Source organism: Chroicocephalus ridibundus, chromosome 2 (genome assembly GCF_963924245.1).
Source record: "Chroicocephalus ridibundus chromosome 2, bChrRid1.1, whole genome shotgun sequence".
NCBI lineage: Eukaryota > Metazoa > Chordata > Aves > Charadriiformes > Laridae > Chroicocephalus > Chroicocephalus ridibundus.
The window spans coordinates 45,205,818-45,230,204 of NC_086285.1; the positions used below are offsets into that span (position 1 = coordinate 45,205,818).

Genomic DNA, 24,387 nt, shown 5'->3' on the forward strand with positions numbered 1-24,387 from the left:
TCAGAGTAGAAGCAGATTTGAGACTCAGAGGATTGTGGTGGAATTTGCTGAAGAAAGACAATTGTCTCTCAGGTTTCATAGTGAACTAGATTATGTAGAGCAACCACAGGAGGCTTATTTACCATGTATAGGTAGAAATACTTCCTCTAAATGGTAAAAAAATCTTCTGTATTTGTAGTGACTATGATGTGGGCATGTTGCTTTTTATATAGCATATGTCTAGGTTCAAAGAAATCAAGAGTATACGAAAATGAGTTGTAACAGTTTTTAGGATTTGTTGCCTCCAAACTTGCATCCCAGTCTAAAAACTGGGATTTTGCCCTTCCATAAATGGTAAGCCAATCCTACCAAAGAAAACCAGAAACACTCTTAATGAGCTCGTAAGTGGACAAAAGGAACAGAAGTGAATATTTGCAATATTGCTGCTGATTTAGGAACATAATTAGAACCACTTCCAGAAAGGCATAATTAATTCATTTATTGAGGGATTAGTTGTGTCCATTGATTTGAAGAGATGTTCAGCATAATTGGAAGTAGGCACTTGAAATGCAGCATTAGTCCAGTGTGCTGTTCCATGTTTGTCCTGTGCTCCTTTAGTAAGTCATCAGTCAGTGTCTATAATTGCCATACAAAGTGGCTGTAGTACAATTTAAGATACATTCTGGATTTTTCATGCCAATTTATCCAAAGGGCAAATGAGTTGAGAACTGTATTGAAAGTGCTCTTTGCCTCTGAGTCTTGTGTCGAGGAAATGAAATCTGTGGACCAGGACAACACACAGGAATATGGTCTAGACTATCAGCGGTAAATATTTCCCTGACAGTGAGGCAACTCTATCTTGCACCGGTTCTATGGTTGGTATTGATTTGGTTTTGTTTTCAAATTATAAGGATAACTCCTTCAGTGCAGAAAATGTGCTGATTGTAGGCTTCAAAAGTAAAATGAAAAAGCCAACTCACTAGAAATTCCTCAGATTTTGAGGAAACAATTCAGTTTTTATCATAATTTCCCACAGATTTTTACTGTCTGCACAGTGACCACAAAAACCAAAACTATGTTCTGAAGTTCACAGCAGTTCATTGAGCATTAGTTGAATAATTCTGGGTGAGATTTTCAAAGGCACTCATTGGAGCTTAGTGGTAATATGATACAGGAGTAGCTGTGCCATTGTACAAATGCTCCAGTGTGAGGAGCCCAGACACAGCCAAATTTATCCCATTCAGGAAAGCTGGAGAAAAACATATGATACTCTTTAAATTCTATTTGAGTTCTCCAAAGAGGCAAATTTTGGGCAGGCGCAGTTCTGTCTGCTCTCTTTTGTAAAATATTCTTTCTCTGATTTCAGTGTTCTCCTTTTCATTTTTAGGAGACAGAATGATGAAAATGTGACATTAGAAACAATATGCCATGATCCTCAGACAACACTGTATGGTCACATGTTGGATGACTCCAGCTCAGAACGGTGTTTGATGAGGGAAAAAAAGGATGATGGGGGATTGATGTTCATGTGTTCCTGCACAGGTGAAGAATGCAATGATATGCTCATTTTCTCACCAGGTAGGTTTAATAATTTACCCTGCATTCCTAGGCTAAACCTTGCAAGTAGTATTAACTGTGTCATACCAATGGACTTTGGAATCGCATTTTGTGGAGGAAAACTTCTAGTGGCGGGAGGTATTTTGGTCTCTTACGAGCCTTGCAAAAATCTCAACCTTTTCTGTGTTCAGAGGTTATTTCTCCCTGCCAGGCTGTCCTCCTTTTGAAGTAAGTCTGAGACTCAGCTCAAGACATTGAACTTAAAAGCTGATGAAAAGAAAGATGAAAGCAAGCTGTTTAGAGTTGTTCTGTTGACACACCAAAATGCAACATATGCTAATTACATTATAAAGCATAAACAAGAGGCAAATGCCATATTCAAAGTCTTGCCTCTTCTAAAAGGCTGTATTGCTATCGTGTGACATCTCTATACAGATATTACTGAGTAACTTGATAGGATGTGAATTTAAAGTCAACTTCTCTGTTGTAACTGACCCTCTGCACTTGTTCAGTAGTGCGTGTGAAGTAGCTAACAAGGTTCCTTCACTGGTGGGATATGCTACCTCATGCTTACTATGGCACAAGAACATGTATGTGAGTTCAGTTAAACCAGTGAAATCTGAGCATAGACCAAATCACAAGTGCATAACCTGACCTCATTCTACTTCATGTATACCTATATAGACCACTGCAAATACAGTAAAAGTAGTGCAGGTGTCTGCAGTGCTGGTGGACCTCATGCTGTGCGCATGGCTGTGCATGTGTGTGCGCACACACCTCACTTTGTTTTCTCCTACCTGCTGGACCCCATAATGGTTCTTGTACTGAGACTAAGTCATGTCTCTTGCAGGCAAGTGTGATACCACCTGTGGAGAACTTTGTGTGCACACACTTCTAAATGAGTATGGCACACATCCTCATCACCTGTAAGTTCCTCAGAAAAGGATATAATCAAATCCCTGTTATCTGAGATAACGAAGGGTTGGGACACTGTTTCCACTCCTGGGAAACATGGTGTGTGACTGCACTGAGGTGGACAACTCTGTGAGTGGCTTCTAGGTCTTGCTTCCCAGCCCTACAAGAATGTTAACTAGTTTAGGTTGCAAAACCACACCAGATTAGCCAAACGCAAACTAGAAAGTCTTTGCCTCCCTTGGCCCAGGCTATCCATACCTGCTGCCACCTCCTCCCCTCTTCTTCATCCCCTCCCCAAACTTGATTTGAAACCAGACAACCTGACTGCTGATCCATGGTTGTATGACCAGCCCCTACTTGGGTAAGCTTTAAAGGAGTTGGAGTAAATACTGGTATTGGTGTGAGCACAGGTAGTAGACCCAGGACCTAATTCTAACAGATTGCTTTGATTTTATTGAAGAGAACACGTACCCAGTAAAAAGATCTTGCTCTGTGTCGGCTGTCTTGAGTTTTTATACAAAGCGAACCACACCCTTGTGGATTTTGTCTAATTTGTTATAAATTAGTCATGTTATAGCTGTTTCTCCTGGAGCTATGTAGCTGAATACAATCACTCTGACAAATCTGTGTCTTCTGTGTGTATGTTTATGAAAACCATTCCATAAATTTAACACTGAGTGCCTTCTTTCCCATCAACTCTGCAGCCCCCCTCACCCTTCCAGAGCAGCCTAAAAGGAGATGTAGTATAAATTAAAACCCAGTCTCTTTACCCTAATTCCTTTCACTCTTCCGAATGGAGCTTTTCCTTCTAGATCATGTGCTGTAAGCACTCTAGGTGGCTCATGAAACCTGTGTCTTGCACTCACATGTAGTAAGTGAATAAGTACCGATAAAAATTAAAGTAATGTAAAACTTCAGTTTGTAACATTTCCAGTTCATTCACAAATACAAGCATTAACTCCAGTTGGGAGGAGGGAGAATTGAGGCTTTGTCATTCCTTTTTTATTGTTGTGGATTAGTGTTTCTTTTAAATGAAAACAGCCCCTTTGGGTTGCTTGCCTGGTTAGCCATGGCAGGAAGACAAACGATTTTTACAGTATCAGACATGCGGTTTCCTGTCTGTGTTTAACTTTGAGCAGAACATCACAGCCAGCTGGTCCACGGCTCCTCCAGACAACTAGATAATAGCCTGTAATAATTTTGCCTTTGGAATGACTGTCATCCAGATCTATTCTGTACATTGTTCTTGCCTTTTTTTTTCTCTCTACACTTCTTGTACACCAGAGAAAGAATTTTTGCAGTGTTTTCGCACATCCTATAGTCTAAAAGCTAGTCTAAAAAAGCCTGGTCAAAAAGTGATTGTACTCATTTATTAGCAGAAACTGAGGCTATTAAAAAGATTGTAATTTTTCACCTGTTAATCACATCCTTTCCTTTCAAGCTATTGCTGTAAATGATCAGTGTTCTAGCTCTTCTTCCTCCTGAGTGCAGACTTAACACAGACCAGATTTAGTTTGTTCCTGATGTGTCTGAGGTAAGAAAGAAAATTATGGGTAAGGCAACAAGTTCTAATTTCCACCAGAGGTTAGTCACTATTTTCCAGTGATTCACAGCTGAGATGTTATTGCTTATAGAAAAATTGGTTTATAGCACTGTTGGCTTGTATCAGTCTTGACAGCGAAGGGCAAATCTGCTGATTCCATTCTTACACACAAACATCTAAAGGTTTTGGGTAGTGGGAGGTGTTGTGACTCACCCAAGGGTGGCTTTGGAAATGTTTGAAGTAGTTACATCCAAATCAAATGCCTGTTTCTTGTATGGGCTTTCATTTGAATTGCCAATCTGCAAAATAAGCAAGACGTGGTCAGACGTGTGCCTAAACGTGCCTGTAGTTCTGCTGTGTCAGGGGGCTTCTGACCCTGATTCAGATCCCTGGCGTTTCAGGCCACGGGCAGCTGGTGGAAAATATAGTGTGCAGAAACAATGTTCTGTAGTTCTTGGAGAAATAATATACAGGGGACAGGTTACCATTGCAAATCTGGCTACTCTGTGTTTATTTTTTAATCCCTCTCTTTTTTGCCAAACAAAATTGTGGGTGACTGGCAAGCAGCTTGCACCCCTGTGGTGGAAAAATGCTTCTCACAGCAAAACTCAATGCCAGTCTGTTTTAATTATTATTTATTCAAATGTCTAATGTCAGTGTTACCAGAAGGCAAAGCCAGGGAGCAAACCACTGGAAAAGATTAGCCAAAATCAGGGGGAAAAATGCCCTGGCTGGCTGGAGGTTGGCTAGGTTGCAGACAGGGGCCTGGTCCTGCTGTCATGGAAAGGATGAGTGCAGGACTGGACTACCAGGGTTTTTTTTTCCTCCCTGATGTCTAGTTGTGTCTGGTGGATCTTCTGCATCTTGCTTTGCCTTCTTATGTTTTGACCTGTTGTGGTGAACCAGGTCTGTCTGTAGCTGTTTGCACAGTTCCAGGCCTCCCTTGGTGTTTGGGTAGATTTGCTCCTCAGCCTTCCCTTCGCCACAGCATCTCCCAGCTTCTATTCATCAGCCATTGCGAGCATGACAAATGCCTAACAAAGTTCTTCTTTATTAACAATCCTAAGCTATTTGGCTGAGGTCAAGGCTTGTTTACCCGAAGGGATTGCGCTCTTTCCAGCCTCATGTCTGACCCGTTCTCCGTGGGCAGACATGACCAGGCACTCATTGTGGCCGAGGCAATGGATACCTGCATGTTATTGAGTGCATGACCTACCTGCTATGCAGTGCAACTTCTCCCTGTTGTGCGGTCTCATTCAGACACGTTCATTCAGCGGCATGCAAAAAGGTGACCCCAGCATTGGAGACTGCTGACAGGAAAAGTACTGTTGCTGTTATATATGCAGTTGTTATCCTGGGCATCAAGTTCAAGTCCAAGCAAAAAATGCAGAGATCTCAACATTTGGAAACAGGATTTGCAGACCTGTAGCCAAGCTCTACTTGGTTTGGAGTGATTTCATTTTTACAATTTATGTGGTGATCGTTTTTCATCCTCACCTGTCTTGCCACGCAATGCAGATCTCCATGCAGTTTGCAACCGCGGTGCCTGTGGGATTGTTCAGGTAGTCTCTGTTTATTCCTCATGCAGTGCAAGATGAGGTCATTATTTTGGGCATTTCCACCGCACCCATTTTTAATACGGGAGAAACCTTTAGCAGCAACAATGTATACAAGTTTTAACGATTATCTGAATCATCCAAACAGTTGCCTTGAAATATAAAATCTTCACTGATAGAGATGACTGACAGGCGAGCAAGAGTTTATAAGAATAATGAAGCTAATTGGGGAAGTGTGTTGGAGGTGGGGGAGGGTGTTGTGCTGCTAACAGTCTTCACATTGATCATGGTTTTACCAAGTTTGCTAATTGAGAGTGTAAGAGACGTTAAGCATTTGATTAATCAATTGTGGCTGAGTCATTTGCCCGAACGAATTACAGCCTATGGATTTGCAGTGTCGGGTGCTGTGATTGCTCACTGTGTACGGTTGTTACCTGGGAGACCTGGTGGTGTTCTGCTGCCCCAACCACCGCCGAGCATGCCTGCATGATGCCTTGTCCTGTGCCCAGATGGATAATGTTTTAGAATTTCCTTTAACTTGGGATCTTTCGCTTGTCTCTAACACGTTGCCCCTGTCTTTTCCTTCCTTTCTCTTCTTTTCCTCTCCTTATGTCGTGATTTAACTCCAGCCGGCAGCAAAGAATCAAGCGATCGTCGCTCACCCCCTCCCCCTCCATCCCCCCCCACCCCCCGCTGGAATGAGGGGAGAATCGGAAGAAAAAGGCAAAACTCGTGGGTTGAGACAAAGGCAGTTTAAGCGAAGGAAAGAGGAAAACAACAACAATAATACTGATAGAGGAATGTACAAAACATGATTACGGTACCACCGCTCACCGACAGGACCCAAGAAGCCCCAGCCCGCTCCCAAGCTCTGATTTCCTGCCGCCTCCCCTGGCAGCTCCCAGGCCATATACTGGGCTATATACTGGGCTATATACTGGGCATGGCGTCACCATGGTATCGAATACCCTGTTCGGCTATTCTGGGTACCCCCCTCCCTGCTGTGTCCCGTTCCAGCTCCTTGTGAAAATTAACTCTATCCCCACTGGAACCAGGACATTATCCACCCCTTATTCACAGATCTTACAGTTTCCAATTAATTACCACCACTTTTCCCTGTCTTTGGTATATACGTACGTATACATACGCATGCAAATATGATTCCCGTAGCCTATGGGCCATCCCTCTAAAATGTTTGTTGAGTTCATTTAATCCATGACTTTGGGCTCCATCTGTTAGAACAGTCTCTCAGGGCAGGCAAGATGGTGTGTGGTGCTGGACTTTAGCATGCTGTATTTGGAGCTCACGGCTGGTGTATCTGGTGCGGCCCGTGCCTGCGGTCCATGGGTTGAAGATGTCAATCTCGAGGAAGTTGCTGGGCGCCAGCTTCTGAGGTCAGTTCTGATCCCATCACCACTGCACTTTACTCAGTTTCATCAATGTCCATCTGTCATTAGTTTGGGTGATTCTTGCTGTGGTACAATTGATAGCAATTATAGTAATAATGACATACACTGTCAGGATTATACAGCAATTAACATCATACAGTTTGATTCATTGGCTATTCTCACCCAAAACCAGATCCCCATGAGGCACGCATCAGACCTCCCCATCCTTCCGCATCACCCACCAAGTGCATTCAGGTCCTTGAGTGAAAGCAATTGCGCTGATCTTTGCCTGAGGCAGGACTAACCCAGACTGTCTTCACTAACATATTCTTCATGTGGAACTACAGGGACTTTATCCCTTCTAGAGTATGTGGAAGTTTTGATTGGGCTGGGCCAGCTTGATTGGTAGATCCCCTGGTGTTAACTAACCAAGTAGCTTTTGTTAAATGTGTATCCCAGTGTTTTAAAGTCCCACCACCCATTGCTCTCAGTGTAGTTTTTAGCAGTCCATTGTATCGTTTGATCTTCCCAGACGCTGGTGCATGATAGGGGATGTGGTATACCCACTCAATGCCATGCTCTTTGGTCCAGGTGTCTAGGAGGCTGTTTTAGAAATGAGTCCTGTTGGCTGACTCAATTCTCTCTGGGGTGCCACGTCACCATAAGACTTGCTTTTCAAGGCCCAGAATAGTGTTCCGGGCGGTGGCATGGGGCACGGGGTATGTTTCCAGCCATCTGGTGGTTGCTTCCACCATTGTGAGCACATGGTACTTGCTTTGGGGGGGTTTGTGGCAGTGTGATATAATCAATCTGACAGGCCCATATTTATATTTCAGCCATCGCCCTCCATACCAAAGAGGCTTTAACCACTTGGCTTGCTTGATTGCAGCACGTTTCATATTCATGGATAACCTGTGCAACTGTGTCCATGGTCAAGTCCACTCCTCAGTTACGTGCCCATCTATATGTTGCATCTCTTCCTTGATGGCCTGAGGTGTCACGAGCCCATCAAGCTATGAATAATTCACCCTTGTGTTGCCAGTCCAGATCCACATGAGCCACTTCCATCTTAGCCCTATTCACCTGCTGGTTGTTTTGATGTTCCTCAGTGCCCCAGCTCTTGGGTACATGGGCATCTACATGACATACTTTCACAACCAGATTCTCTACCCGGGCAGCAATGTCATCCCACAATTCAGCAGCCCAGATGGATTTGCTTCTGCGCTGCCAGTTGCTCTGCTTCCACTGCTGCAACCACCCCCACAGAGCATTTGCCACCATCCATGAATCAGTATAAAGTACTGGGCATTTTTCTCATTCAGCAATGTCTAAAGCCATCTGGATGGCTTTCACCTCTGCAAACTGGCTTAATTCACCTTATCCTTCAGGGGCTTCTGCAACTCATCGTGTAGGACTCCACACAGCAGCCTTCCACTTTCAGTGCTTTCCCACAATCTGGCAGGACCCATCAGTGAACAGGGCATATGTCTTCTCATTTTCTGATGGAGCTTCTTCCACACGTGTCACCTCCTCTTTTGGTAATATTCCAAAATCTTTGCCTTCTGGCCAGTCCATGATCACTTCCAGAATTCCTGAGTGACTGGGGTTTCCCATTTGAGTTCGTTGTGTGATCAGTGCAATCCACTTACTCCATGTAGCATCAGTTGCATGATATGTATCAGGGACCCTATCTTTGAACATCCAGGCCAGCACCAGCAGTCGAGGTGCTAAGAGGAGCTGTGCTTCTGTACCAGCCACTTCTGAAGCAGCTTGAACCCCTTCATATGCTCCATATCTTTGTTTCTGTTGGAGTGTAGGGGGCTTCAGATCCTCTGTATCCCTGACTCCAAAACCCTAGGGGGTCAACCTCGAGTCTTCCCTGGTGCTTTCTGCCAGAGGCTCCAGGTAGGGCCGTTCTCCCCAGCTGCGGTGTAAAGCACATTTTTAACATCTTGTTTCAGCCTGGACTGGCCCCAGGGCTACTGCGTGAACTATTTCCTGTTTAATTTGTTCAAAGGCTTGTCCTTGCTCAGGGCCCCATTTAAAATCATTCCTCTTCTGGGTCTCTTGGTATAGAGAGCTCATAATCAGACTGTAATCTGGGATATGCATCCTCCAAAAACCCACAACGCCTAAGAAGGCTTGTGTTTCCTTTTTTACTAGTTGGTGGAGACATAGCTGCTGTTTTGTTGATCTCATCCATTGGGAACTGACAGCATCCATCTTGCCATTTTATTCCTAAAAACTGGATCTCCTGCGCAGGTCCCTTGGCCTTACTTCATTTTATGGCAAAAACAGCTTTCAGAAGGATTCGAACTATCTTATTCCCTTTCTCAAAAACTTCTTCTGCTGTGTTGCCCCAAATGATGATGGTGTTAATGTATTGGAGGTGTTCTGGAGCTTCATGGCAAATGGTAGGGCTGTGTTTCCACCCCTTGGGCAGTTGATTCCTAGTGTACTGGACACCTCTCCAAGTGAAATCAGACTGTGGCCTGCACTGTGCTGCCAAAGGGATTGAGAAAAATGCATTAGCAGTATCAGTTGTGGCATACCACTTGGCTGTCTTTGACTCCAGTTTGTATTGAAGTTCTAGAATGTCTGGCATGGCAGCACTCAGCAGTGACTTCATTCAGGCCACAATAGTCCACTGTTAGCTTCCACCCTCCATTAGATTTTTGCACGAGCCATATGGGACTATTAAAGGGTGAACAAGTCTTGCTGATCACTCCTTGAATCTCTAGTTGACAAATCAGTTTATGGATGGGAATCAGAGAGTCTCGGTTGGTGCAATATTGCTGCCGATGCACTGTCGTGGTAGTGACTGGCACCTGATGTTCTTTGACCCTCAACAACCTGACAACAGAAGGGTCCTCTGAGAGACCAGGCAAGGTAGAGAGCTGTTTAATTTCATCTGTCTCCAAGGCAGCTATGCCAAAAGCCCACCTTTAAGTACCTTTTTGGGTCCTTAAAATACCCTCTTCTGAGGTAGTCTATATGCCAAGAATGCACTGAGCCTCTGGGCCAGTCACAATGAGGTGCTTTTGCCACTCATTCTCAGTTAGGCTCATTTCTGCTTCCAGTACAGTCAACTCTTGGGATTCCCCTGTCACTCCAGAAATACAAATGGGTTCTGCCCCACTATAGCTTGATGGTATTAGGGTACACCATGGACCGGTGTCCGCTAGAGCCTTATATTCCTGTGGCTCTGATGTGCCAGGCCATCGAGTCCACACAGTCCAATAAATCCGGTTGTCCCTTTCCCCAACCTGGCCAGAGGCAGGACCCCTCTAATCCTGGTCATGGTATCCGTTACTCACTTCTTGCAAAATGACTTAAAAGTCCCTTCAAGATGATCAGAAGTAAGATCAGGCCTTCTTCTCTATCTGAGGAACTGCCCACTGGAAACTGGAGTGGCACTTTTCCTGGAAGAACCCCCTTGTGATTGTTCTTCCTTGCAACTCATGTACTCATGCCTGTAGGATCAGGGTAGGTTGTCCATCCCACTTCCTCATGTCCTCTCCGTGGTCACACAGGTAAAACCACAGGGTGCCTCGTGGTGTGTGCCCTCCATATTCTCTCTCTTGAGTAGAGAAATGCCTACTCCTAATAGCTGAGATACTGGCCCGTACAGGTGGGGAGTAGGATCTCAGATTTAAGAGCAGACATAAGACCTGTGCACAATCAGCCACCAGGCTGTAAATACTCATGTGATGAGTTGTCCAGTGCTCAAGGAGCAGCAGAAGGGAGGTGATTACAGCTGGACTGCTTCCAAGTGGATTTTAACAAAGGCTTTCATTAATCTGTTTTTCTGTTATCCAGCTAACTCGTTCAGAAGGTAACTGTCTTCCGTCTGCCCCAGGAGAGAGGTCAGCAGCATTACATAAGGTTGTGCAGAGCCTCTCACCGCTTGTCTGTTGGCTTTGTTCCCTGTGTTTCCTCTTAGGTATTTGCAGCCATAGAGTCCCACCCAATGCCTGCAGCTGTGTGTAACCAAAGGAGAGGCTGTCTTAATACTGAATGTCTGATTCACTTAGTGGGATAGAAAGGAAATAGAATGGAAAGAGCCAAAGGAAGCCAAAATTTTGTTTTGCTCTGTATTATTTATATTGTTTGCTTCCTAGGAAAATAACCATGCAGAGCTCAGTTACAGATTTGTGTTAAAACAAACTAGGCAGCGCTCTTCCAGTCTGGTTGGCATATTTGTTACAATTTGCATCACTTGAGAGCTTAATAAGTGTGGGAATGTGGCCAACCTTTTATCAGGTTGTCATGGAAGAGACTTTAATAATTACAGACAGAAACAAACTGTAACTAACACTAGCAACATAATATTTTGGGAAAGGTTGGAGGGGTGAAGCTCAGGCTGAGAATAAAAATAGTGGTTAATGTGTGGCATCTGTTGGAACATATTGAAGCTGGAGAGATTGATTTGTTCCAGAAAACCACCAGCAAACAGCAGCAGACACAGAGTTGTATAACTGAGGCATGTATCACAGAAACACAGTCACATCATGTAAAGTTAGAACATGTCGGCTTTCAAATCGCTGCATAGGAAAGCTCAGCTACAAAAGTTAAAATGTGCGAGAGATGCCATGCAGTGAAGTGGCCTGTTAGAATGGGAGAGATAAGGAGGGAATGCATCCAGGGGTGGGAGATGTTAAACAAATGGGTGCTGTGCCAACAAACGAAGGAATTACACTTTCTAGCCAGCAGTGAGGGAATAAAACAGCAACAAACTATTTGTTCTGTCTTAGAGCTTAAGAGTTTCTCAAATCTCCTGGGTGCTGAATAGCATACTTGGCAAACAGTTGAAAAATGAAATTCTGCTTACAGTAGATAAAATATCCATTACATCATTGTTGCCCAGCCTTTTCACTGAAGTAAGGCACCCAGAGGCAATCAAGTTGCCTGCCTCCTGCGCCCGTGACTAAGAAGCAGCCATTCCTGTCAGGTGACAGGTGCCTAGGCATGACTTTTCCAACATGTAACACATATAACGGGGTCGCGTAACTGGGGATTTTCCCCAGCCATAACGGGGGCGTCTTGAGTCCTGATCACCCAATCCTGGGTAGTCATGCGCCAAGGGCAAAGCTGCTGGCCCCCAGGGGAGAGCAGCAGTGAGCGTGCCACAGGTCTCCAAAACCGCGCATGCCTTTCCCTTACTACTTCTCAGGAAAAGAGGCAAGTGGCGGCACTGGGCAATGGCCTGTATTAAGTGCTGTGGGGGCTGGCTCTGGTTTGCCAGCCATATATTGGCTGTAGAGCAGCATTCAGGCTGGCAAATAACCAACCCGTCAAGTGAATGAGTTCCCACACCTTTGAGCAAACATCCTTAGGGCCCAGATTCTGAGCTGTGAGGATGGCAGTGCTTTAGAAAGACAGCTTTAGAAACAGACTCTAGAGATGGCTTTACCTTGTCACTTTTACTGTCTTTGAGCCCCTATATCCAGCCAGGCAGACCTGCCAACTACCAGAGCTAGTGCCTCTCCGGGAGGCTGCTTCAGCAGATACTATGTTTTGAATACCCTGGCAATATCCTCTTTGGACTAAAAGATGAAGACATACAGCTCAAACACAAGTAGCTGGCCTTGACAGACCTGGTTTACCTAGTCCAAAAAAACTCTTGTCAAATTCAGGAACTGGCTGCAGGATTTTAACTTTCAGGAAGGTCTACAGTAAATGCCAGGGTTTATTTTCCCCTGGGTAGCAAGATAGAGTCCACTCTGGTTTTAAAATCTAGTAATCTCTGTCTTCTGCCATCAGATGGTTCAGCGTAGAGCTGAGGGAGGGGTGGAACTGATTTCCTGCCCCACAAAACTATTAGGTTGAAAAAAAAATTCTTCCTCTCCAGCAAGGACGGAAAATTAAAATGTTTCCAAGAAACTGTCAAGATAAAAAAAAAAATGCAGGTTAGTTTGAGGTGCAGCAATTGAGTTTGATTATTTCCAAGTATTTTGTGTCAGGATAAACCATTTTCCTAAGGAAAAAGCCTGCCCCCACCCCAATAAAAAAGCTGCCCACCCCCATCCACAAAGCCAAAAAACAACGCCTGGAAAATTAGCAGAAGTTTTTAAACAGAAAAGTTGGATCAACTTTCAGAGCACTTTTGTCCTCAAGATAGGGGTTTCAGGGAAAAGTACAGGAATGTCAGAAACAGAGTTTCTGTTTTGAAAATCAACATTTCCCATCTAAAAATGTTGTGCTGAGATTTCCAAGACATTTTAATTCTAAAAGCAACAAAATCAGGAAGGTACATGAGGCACTGAACTACAGAATTTCATTGTCACTTGAGGATTGTTCAACAGAGTTAAACTAAGTTACCCCAAACAGCTGCTCGGAGTGAAACTTCATTTCACTGAAAATGAAGCATTTTATGGAATTAGTTTTCATCCAGAAAGTAGCACTGAAGAGATGGGCAGACTTTTCCATATTTTATTGCCTAATATCTTGTGCAGAAATCAGTACACACGTAAGGTTCAAACTCACATTTTGCCCGATTTAGAATAATCAAAGATGAAAAGCTCTTCCCTGAATCAAACAAGAGCAGAACTTGAACTTGGAGCTCCCATACCCCAGACTAGTCCCCTCACTGGTGGGGATTCAGCGCTCACATCTCTTGCCAAATTGCAACATTTGAATAAAATTCTGTTTATGCGAAAACATTCAAAAAGTGTTAGTTTTCATTCCAGTGTGGAATTGAAACGAAACTTTGAAACCTCAGAATTGCTGCAAAACGCAGTTGTCCCCCAGTCGGCTCAAAGGGCTGCTTTGTGTCTCAGGAGCCTGCAAAATAACTAGATCACAGTCCCGAGTCTGGGCCCATATTTTGTGCCTCTGTGTTTCTGGGTGGGTTCAAAGACACTATACAAGCCTGCAATATGTCGGTGTTCATGTGTTTAACCTGAGTTCTGCCAATATCCAATATGTTCTTGCCCTGCTGCGTGGCTTTGACTAGCAGTTGAATAGGCAGCAACTTTAGAACTCGCACAAGCAGCAAACGGCACTGAAGTTCTTCCGTCAGGACTGGCTGTGCCTTTCTGCGGCCCTGTGCATTCAAGTGCGGGTCCTAATTTCATTGCCATTGTTTTATTTCTTGTTTCCAAAGGTCAGTGACACCGAGGTTCGATCAAAGGCACCCAGTCCAACCTAAAGAATTGGCGGGCAAAGCGCTGTTGTGCTTTGAAGCTTCCTGACTGAACAGGGGCTGTACAGCGTTTCCATTTTCCTTGGCACCTGAGCCATATTCCCTAAAGGCTTGGGTAGCGTTAAGGGTTGTGCAGATGGCTTGTGCTTACTTTAAACCGCATACAGGAAGCTTTCTTTTAGCTCAACTTCTCTATTGTTATGCTATATTAATAGGCTCTTTTGAAGCTTAAGAAAGGACTGATCCTGCCTAAATAATAGTTCTGGGTGGGGAAAGTTATTTAGGAGCATGTTTGCAAAACCTGAAAGGCTGTTTCGTTTAACTGTTTCCTTGCCTGCCTGCGTAGCCAGGTTTTGCTCATTGCAGTGTTTAAAAAGAGGAAGCTGCACTCCCATTTTTGAAATTCTGGGGTTTGAGTCATGGGTATTTATTTATAAGCAAATGAACATATTTATTCTTAGGTTCTTGTAGTCAAGCCAGAAAATGTTGGCTAGCCATTATGCAAACATACAGATATGCTCTGAATTTTGATCCTGCCCTGACTTTTTACGCAAAGAAATAACCCAACTTTAGCTTGTGCTGGAAGGGCTGATTTTGTTTTGCTCCTATCAGCAGTCAAAATCAGAGGCAGTTCCAGAAGCGCCTTGCTGGGACCAGCCCCCAGTGCCACCAGCTCTTTGCTGCTGCTGTCCCCTTTAATTCTCATGGCAGGCGGCTCAGTCCCCTCCTCAGCTCAGGGTTCAGCCTTGTTGGTTCTGACAGTTCTCTCTATTGGGCACTCATTCTTGCACTTCCCAAGCCTTGAATGGGACTTGTCTGGTGTCTTAAAAACTGCAAATGAGCACACCCACCCTTCGTCCCTGCTGCTTAAGGTGGGGATGTGCAGCCACACGCTTTTCACCCCCCCTCCCTGCTTCCTCCAAGGGAAGGTGCCAAGAGGATGCATCACTTTGCAGCAGGGGTGCAGGATGATAGAGTGCTTAGGGGAAGTGGCCAAACTGCTCAGCTTCTGCTTTGATTTAAAAGAAAAAAATTCATTCTTTTTCAAGTGACATTTGCAACATCAACAGTTTCTCCCTTCCACCCAGAAATTCCCCTGCACCACAAGCAGAGCTTTCTCTTGTGCAAAAAGAGGAAGAGCCAAAGGGGCCATGAAGTCTGCCGGAGACTTCTTAGCTGTAGGCCAAAATAATACAGCCTGCTCTAGGGCATTATAGGAATGATCAGAGACCCTCAGACAGGGAGCCATAACAGTCAAGCAGTGGAGGCTTTGGGTGATTTTCTTCTCAGTTAGAGCTGAACAGGCACCCAACTACCTCCAACTGCTTGGACTCATGGGGAGAAATTTGAAAGAGAACTAATACATATTCGTTTTTTTCTCCCTCATTTAGAAAGACATTTGTATTTCAAGTATTTAGGCAACATATTGCAGCTTTGTAGCAAATTAAAAGGGCTTAAAAGGCCCTAAAGAGGCATGTTCATCTTTGTTAAAAAGTGTACCATATGATATAGATGACACACCACTCAGTTCCAAGAGCAGAATCCAAACTTCAAGCATGCTTTTCTGTGGTCAAGAAATAAAGATGGAACAGAACCCCCAAACGTTCATCAAAACTATTTTATCTGATTGTTACAGATCACAGTTGCATTCATGCAGTTGGGGCCTGCTTGCAGCCAAAACTCCGAACGAGCCATCCCGCAATGCAGTCAGTTCTCCTCCACCGCGGTGTTTCCCAAGTTCTTTATAAAGCAGATTTTCTGAGAGCAAAGAATGCACATGGGAATAAGCAATGCAAATCTTCTGTTTGCTGACAGTGATATTGGACTTTCTAAATATATTCCTCCAGTAAGGACCATAAAAAAAAATGGGTTTTTTTCCACCTCTTCAACATGCCGAGAAGAAGAAGGGGTACCTGTAATCTGTGATGAACTTTTATTTCTTTCTTTTATTTAAAATTTTGAGAGCTTAAAGTTAACTAACATTTTGTTGCCAAGGGAAATCACTTGAGTATAAGGATTTGTGGTTTGCATAGGTTCAGAAGAAGGGATTGGCTTCAGTTCTTTTGCATAAAGGAAGGAAATACATTCTTTGTAGGTGCTGCTAATGAATGCCACTAACCTGTGCTAGCCGGAAATGTCAGTGCTAGGAAGGCTCTTCTTCCTTGAAACCCTATGAGAGAGGTTAGGATTGAATTACTTGCTTTACATCTGGTTGATGAACCTTTCAAACAGAGGAAGCACATCCTGGTTCAAGATTCAGGCCTTCTTCCAAATAAAGAAAAATACACTCTTCATGTATCCCGTCGCCTGCCTTTGAATAGCTGATGGTTCCTGCTGCTTGACAGAGTTTCCAATGGAAATGTGATTATATGTGGAGTGTCAGAGGTACTGCTTGTTCTAATTGTAAACTCTTTTCCCCCCACCCCTTTCAGCATTGCTCACCTTCATTTTGAGAGGCACACAGTAGGGGAAACAGGTTTGTGGCTAATGTAGTAAGTGGAAAATTCCCTTCAGAGCTTATTAAACTTTTCTTATTGACTTATTTGGCCTGATACACAGAGCCTGAGTCAGTGACATCCACTAGAGCATCATGCTGCCAACACAAGCTACTTGCTTAACTCTGGTTGCAGCTTCAGTTGGTTTAGTCCATTCAGGTTTGACTCCCAGGGCTTGTTCCAATTAATCCCCTCCCTCATGGAAAGATAAGATAGTATGTTTGCTCTGACTCAAAGGAAGAAACAGTCAGGGAGAGTACATTCCCATGTGTCCAATCAAATCAGGTTCAGGTAAACTCTGACCCTCCTTCTTTAATCTGTTTTCGGAATAAAACTGTTCTCGTTTAAACTGTTTACCTTCCCTAAAAAAATACCCCAAATTGAACTAGAAGGGTCACATCTAGAGGTAATAGGGCAGCTCTCACCTCTAGAATAATGTTCTGTACCATTCCCAGAACATCTCCCTGTTCTAGAATATATCTCTGTTGTTCTTCTGTTCCCTATCCCTATGTGTTCCATCTAAGAATATGTTAGTGTGTTAGTGTGTGGACTGCACCAGTTTGGAGTGAACCATCAACTGCTTTACAAGGCAACTAGTGTAGATCCAGCAAGGGACACACAGAGGATGTTTTCCGTTCCATAAATCCACTCAAAAAGTACACAAGGGGTGAAAATTCTCAGAAGTGTCATACGTGCCTGATTGTGCCTGCAGGATTCAAACACCTGTGCACGTGCAGGTGTTTTAATTTTTTCTAGCAACACTCTCACATGCATCAAAGCATGAGTATGAGTTTTGTTGTTCAGATGCGTATGCAGGTATACATATTGTGCCTGCGGTAGTTGTGTGTGGACAGGCTTCCTGAAGATGTCTTTACATGGATCCCACTGAAATATACTGGATCTGAAATGATAACTTTCCAAGTGGGAAATCACATGCTGCATTGTCTATTTATTTATCAATGCAGTTCCTAGAAAAATGAATGTGTTGTAGCAGTTACTGGTTAAAGGGGCAGATCTGTCAAGGATACATCAACAGAGTAAATCCAGGAGACTTTGGCTATTGTATTCAGGAAAATGAAGGTTTCATCCATAATTTAGTAAGAGCCTGAGAGAACAAAACTATTAAATTACATTAGGTTCTTGCTCATTTGGTTCTGCCTTTTTATAAAATAAGCAGACAGGAAAGTCCTGGTAAGTGGAGGCCTATATACAAAACAACATTTTGAGGTAAGGAAGCCATGGTAATTTTTATTATTTACTGTTAGTGGAGGACATCATGTATTGCACTCTGGATAAAAATAATTATTGACAGCCCCCTGTATACATAAAGCTATGATATCATTTAACGTATGCCTTCGTTCTGTTCTTTACAGATGACTCTCATAAGTCAGAGGAGAAAGATGAAATTTCCAAAGTCACCATCATAAGTCTTGTCCCATTACTGGTGATTTCTGTTGCTGTGATTGTTATCTTTTATGCCTACCGCACTCATAAGAAGAGGAAGCTCAACAAGGCATGGGAGAAGAATGTTAAGCCCAGGAAACATAAGGACTGCAGTGATGTTTGTGCCATTATGTTAGATGATGACCGCTCAGACATCAGTTCTACCTGTGCCAACAACATCAACCACAACACAGAATTGCTGCCGATTGAGTTGGACGTTGTTGTTGGCAAAGGAAGGTTTGCTGAAGTGTATAAAGCCAAATTGAAGCAAAACACATCAGAGCAGTATGAAACTGTGGCAGTCAAGATTTTCCCCTATGAAGAATATGCCTCCTGGAAAACTGAGAAAGACATTTTTTCAGATGTAAACCTCAAGCATGAGAACATCCTCCAATTCTTGACAGCAGAGGAGCGTAAGACGGATCTTGGTAAACAGTATTGGTTGATCACTGCCTTCCACGCTAGAGGAAACTTGCAGGAATATCTCACACGACACATTATCAGCTGGGAGGATCTCTGGAAACTGGGTGGGTCCTTGGCCCGAGGGATCGCCCATCTGCATAGTGATCACACACCCTGTGGTCGCCCCAAAACACCTATCGTGCACAGAGACCTAAAGAGTTCCAACATCCTGGTGAAAAATGATTTAACCTGCTGTCTCTGTGACTTTGGGTTATCCCTGAGGCTGGACCCTTCTCTGTCTGTGGATGACTTGGCTAACAGTGGGCAGGTAAGTCAAAAGTTTGAAGTGGGGTGTGAGGGTTGTACCAGTTGGTGTGTCACTTCCTGGGGTGAAAAGAGGAAAAAAACTTCATGCTGCCACATATCATTAAATCATTAAAAATTAATGTGAAAGTATTTATAAACAAAAAGACTTTAAACTTAACATTAAAGCAACAGTGAGAGCAGTCCAATGAATGTGTTGCTATGATTGGAGAGCTGCATATGTACACGATGCAACCATCCTGTCTATACACTTATACTAAGCATGTATGAGCTTGTTAGCGGTTGTTTGTGGCGCTGGCGCAATGCACACACACATACACATATGGTAAGGATGTGCTTCACGTTGTGAGGTTGTGCCACAGTTTTCCAGCCTGGCAGCACTACAGTTTTGTGTGAGTAGACCCATCCCTGGTGTACCCCAGCGTAGGTAAAATCCGTCTTCAGTCCTCAAGAAGTGTAAGCAGATAACTGGAGTGATAGATAGCCACTTTAAAAGACAAAAAAAACCCCACCCTTGTTTATGACACATTCTCCACATGTAAGTAAATGCAAGAATGTCAAATAAAAATAATTGCCTTGTTGTGCTTTTTCATGTAAGTAGCATGGATAATACTCATCTACTTCAGAGGTATGCCAGAAGGATGTTTATGAATGCTTTGAAGATGATTTTTTTCAAGTACATCTCTAAATATTGGCTCTTCTAATGAAAACTACTGTAGTATAAATTCAGACCATTTGTTAATTAATTCGTAATTATTTAGTTATACATATATTTATACATGTATTTTTATGCTTGTATTTTTATACATAGCTCCTGTGAAAGCCTGTCCATTTACACTGACTTTTACTTCACATGGAACTAATATTTTGGTTTAGAACTTTTTCACAGACAGCTTGTCAGTCAGTAGTGCTCTGTTGAGTTCATGGGAGCTTTGCTGTTGTTTATCTAATGAAGATCTGGCTTTGAAGGTCTCCTTAGTGAGAGGCAACTGCCTTGATCTCATTTTGAGAGGTTTTATTAACCATTGCCAGGAGTGAATGATAACCATGGAAGCTGTATTTAAAATAATATGAACACCACTCACAATTACATATCATTTCTCTTCAGCATGCCAGACCTTTTTGGAGTTCAGTGAAGTTGTATCATTTTGTCAGTCATAAGACTCGTCCCATTTGGAGTAAAGTGAAAACAGAGTATTTGGCAGTGTAAGGCAGGGGCTCTGAAACTCAACCCCCACAGACACTTGGATTGCTTAAAGGCAACCCATATTCCAAGCTGATTTCTCTGGCATTGCTCACAGACACTTGGAAGTAGGAGGACAACATTGATAGTGCAACTTCCACAGTCCACACCGATGCTGACAACAAAGTACAGCGCTGCCCAGAGCAAGTCACTGCTTTGGAGTCTGCGTCCTTAAGCAAGGGTGTTGAGGCCCACTGTTTTATTTTGTTTAGCTCCAGTGAATCTTTTTGGGGTGACCCAGTTAATGTCATTCTTCTCTGTGACAAGGAGTATGATGGTGTAAGGTGACTCCACTTCAGCCTCCACCTTAATTCTTTTGGGCACACAAGCATCATTGACTTAAATTCCCCAACATGACTACTTTAGAATCATAGAATACCAGGTTGGAAGGGACCTCAAGGATCATCTGATCCAACCTTTCTTGGCAAAAGCACAGTCTAGACAAGGTGGCCCAGCACACTGTCCATCCGAACCTTAAAAATGTCCAATGTTGGGGAATCTACCACTTTCCCAGGGATATTATTCTAATGGCTGATTGTTCTCATTGTGAAAAATTTTCCTCTTGTGTCCAATTGGAATCTCCCCAGGAGTAACTTGTACCTGTTAGCCCTCCTCTTTTTCACGTGACTCCTTGTAAAAAGGGAGTCTCCATCTTCTTTGTAGCCACCCTTTAAATACTGGAACGTGGTGATAAGGTCTCCCCTAAGCCTTCTTTTCTCAAGGCTGAAAAAAACCAATTCTCTCAGCCTTTCCTTGTATGGCAGGCTTACCAGTCCTTTGATCATCTTTGTGGTCCTTCTCTGGACCCTCTCCAGCCTGTCCTCAACTTTTTTGTATAGCAGGGACCAAAACTGAACACAGTATTCCAGGTGTGGCCTGACAAGAGCTGAGTAGATGATAATGACTTCTTTATCTTTGCTGGTGATGCCCTTGTTGATGCAACCCAGCATCCTGTTGGCTTTCTTTGCCGTAGCAGCACACTGTTCACTCATATTGAGCTCATTGTCCACCAGGTCCCTTTTCACAGAGCTGCTCCATAAGCAGGTAGATCCCAGACTGTGATGCCCTCCTGGATTATGTTTTCACAGGTGCAAGACCTTACCCTTGTCCTTGTTGAACTTCATAAGGTTCTTGCAAGCCCACGCTTCCAGCCTATCCAGGTCTTCCTGCAGGGTGGCTCTCCCTTCTGAATTGTCCACTTCCCCGCTCAGTTTGGTGTCATCAGGAAACTTCATCAGGGTACGCTTGGTCCCATCATCCAGGTCACTTATGAAGATATTAAACAGCATTGGTTCTGTGAGGTACAGGAAAAGTATCTTTGGCCCAAAGACTTAATAATCTAAATGCAGATAAAAGGACACAAGCAGACTGGAACACATGTTAACTCCTAAGCAGGATGGAAATGGGATTGATTTGATACCATTCTTCAAATTATTTTAAATTTTCTCTGTATTTTTGACTGTACTTTTTAGTTATAGGGTTTGATTCTCCATTTTTGAGCAACACTGCAGAATAATTTTCACTGCTGCAAAGAGGGTGTGAAATGCCAGAACAGCACTTTGTGACAATGTTAAGAATCTGTATTTAGGCACCATTAACTCTTGTTAAAATCAGCAGGATCTGGGGGGGTGGGACTGTGGGCCATAGTGTACAGGTAACTCTTCTTAAGCTTTGGATGGGATCTGCTTCAGGAAGAAGTTTTGTGTTGGGGAACAGATGGGAGATAGGAACAGCCTCTGCTGCAGAGTTCCCATACGTTCTTGTTCTATAGGGGAGGGACATGCTGGTTAACTCAGTGCTGCTGAGACGTGATTGTGCCAAGTACCCTTCAGTATATGGCTGTTGCTCACATGCTTGGCCTTAAATTCATCACAGAGTCCACGTAATAGGGAATTTAACTTTGGGACTGATCACACAGGTTTTTTTCTGTCCTCTCTTTATAAAGACTTTGACCCTGCAACCATTTGGATATTTTTGATGCAGAAATTCTCTGCTGTTGCACGGTGCTATGACAAAGCTATGTCCTTGATCATTTCTGCTGTCTTCTTACAGTGTATTGCACTTTTTCATAGAATCATAGAATGGTTTGGGTTAGAAGGGCCCTTAAAGATCATCCAGTTCCAACCCCCCTGCCATGGGCAGGGACACCTCCCACTAGACCAGGCTGCTCAAAGCCCCATCCAGCCTGGCCTTGGACACTTCCAGGGATGGGGCAGCCACAGCTTCTCTGAGCAACCTGTTCCACCCTCAAAGTAAAGAATTTCTTCCTAATATCTAATTTAATCTCCTCTCTTTCAGTTTAAAACTGTTACCCCTTGCCCTATCACTATACTCCCTGATAAAGAGTCCCTCCCCATCTCCCCTGTAGGCCCCCTTCAGGTACTGGAAGGCCGCTATAAGGTCTCCCCGGAGCCTTCTCTTCTCCAGGCTGAACAACCCCAACTCTCTCAGCCTGTCCTCATAGGAGGGGTGCTCCGGCCCTCTGATCATCTTTGTAGCCCTCCACTGGCCCCATTCCAACAGGTCCATGTCCTTCTTGCGCTGAGGACTCCAGAGCTGCACGCAGGAACTTCTTCCCATTTACCCTGAGCCTGGAGTGGTAATATGTGTTTATAGAAGCTTGTAAAATGGATGTTGCAAGGGCTTTCGCAGGGACTGTACATTTACTATGTGGCTGCCTGCAATTGCAGACCCAGTAACTGAAATGATCTTTTGCAGTCCTGTTTGCCGCTGGGCCCTGAAGTGATTGCTGTTGTGCAGTCTACAAATAGCTTATTTGAATCACAGGTCCTCCTGCATCACCCTCTTGTGCTTGTTCATCTCTGTGATTAACCAGCCTCCAATTCGAAACTGTCTTTGCCTGATCAAAAACTTATTATGTTTGCAGTTTTTCAAGGGGGATAAATTTTTTATACCTACCCTGTGAAGAGTTTGTCATTTGAGTGCAACTGTTGAGCGATCCAAAAATTCTTCCTTAAATCCTTTCTTGTGATAAAAACAGCCATTTAAACTTTGCTTTCTGTAATGCAAGGTCATAATCTAGATATCAGCCAAGCTGATAAAATCATTGCTGAAAATTGCTCAGTATGAATAAGTTTATGAGAATGGCTTTTCAAACAAAGGGGACGATTTTTGGTGTGCTTCTGCATTCAGTATTTGCATATTTGCTTTCTTCTGCCAGGCCTACACTTAGCACTTTCCTTTTAAGCCTACCATGAAAAGAAACAACTAACACTGTAATACACAGGGCAAAAGAATACGATGTGTTTCTTGCTCATCTGAAAGACACTCGGTCAGTGGCAATTGCTTCAAGCCCAAAGGGCAGAGTTTATCTGTGAACAACCAAGGAGTGAGAAAGCCTGTTAATGTCAAAATTATTTGCTTAAGGAACTAAAAAGGGCTTCTTTTTTTTTTTCTTTACCAAGGGAGGTGCAAGTAAGTTGGTAGTCGGGACAATGCCAGATTCCCCTGGCAGCAGAAAATACAACCTGTGCCAAGTATGGCCTGAATTTTGGATACATGTCAAATGGCATTGTTTCTGTGAAAGCTGAAGTTAAATCACAGCAGAATCCAAAGCATGAATTACAGTTGCAGCTCCTGAGCTCTCCCCGATCTCCTCTCCTGCAGGTTGGCACAGCAAGGTACATGGCCCCTGAGGTTCTGGAATCCAGGATGAACCTGGAGAACGTGGAGTCCTTCAAACAAACAGATGTGTACTCCATGGCTTTGGTCCTCTGGGAAATGACATCTCGCTGTAACGGCGTCGGAGGTACGTGCCATTGGTTTTTTTCTCTCTAAAAGTATGTTTGCTGTTAGGGAGGCTGCTGTTAAAGATAATTAATGTCTGTTTTTTCCTGTAACATCTTGAGTAGCCATGGATTGATTCAGTCTGGTTGACCTCACCCAAAATGATCGGAAACATAAGACAATTTGAAATATTAAGATCAAGAAGTGAAAACTGCCTCCTGTTTACTTTCATGGAATGTTAATTCTGAAACCTAATGAAGGCCAGTTAAGTGTCACATTTACTAATTGATCATTTCAGTAAGAGCCATCATAGCGATACCTTCCTGCTTTCCCAAAATCCCCTGCTGCTGCTTATCATTTTTGGTGATGTTGCAAGAGATCATCCATATGAGAAATCAAGGGATATTTGTTGTATGAAGTGCAGTAACAAAATAAAAATGATTGGAACTGAACTGACTATCAGAACTGCTCCAGGAAGAGCTGCTATGCTTGTTCATATTCAGAGTTTGTTCACTGAAACAAAAATCTCCATTTCTGCTTTGCCTAAAGCTGCCCCAGAATTCCCAGTGTGCAGCACTGGTATGTGCTAGAAATCAGAAAAGTTGCTGTTGAGATATCTGCATTACATATTGCCATGTTTGAAGATTTTCA

At 43.5% G+C, this 24,387-nt stretch overlaps 1 protein-coding gene across 2 annotated transcripts in view; it reads left to right on the forward strand.

The window, feature by feature from the left end:
• TGFBR2 (transforming growth factor beta receptor 2) overlaps nt 1-24,387 on the forward strand; it is a 67,526-nt gene that overhangs the window by 30,406 nt on the left and 12,733 nt on the right. For both annotated transcript variants that reach the window (XM_063325238.1, XM_063325237.1), the window contains exons 4-6: nt 1,367-1,557; nt 17,951-18,750; nt 23,617-23,758. In XM_063325238.1, the coding sequence (XP_063181308.1) occupies nt 1,367-1,557; nt 17,951-18,750; nt 23,617-23,758 (1,133 nt within the window). The remainder of the gene's footprint in view (nt 1-1,366; nt 1,558-17,950; nt 18,751-23,616; nt 23,759-24,387) is intronic.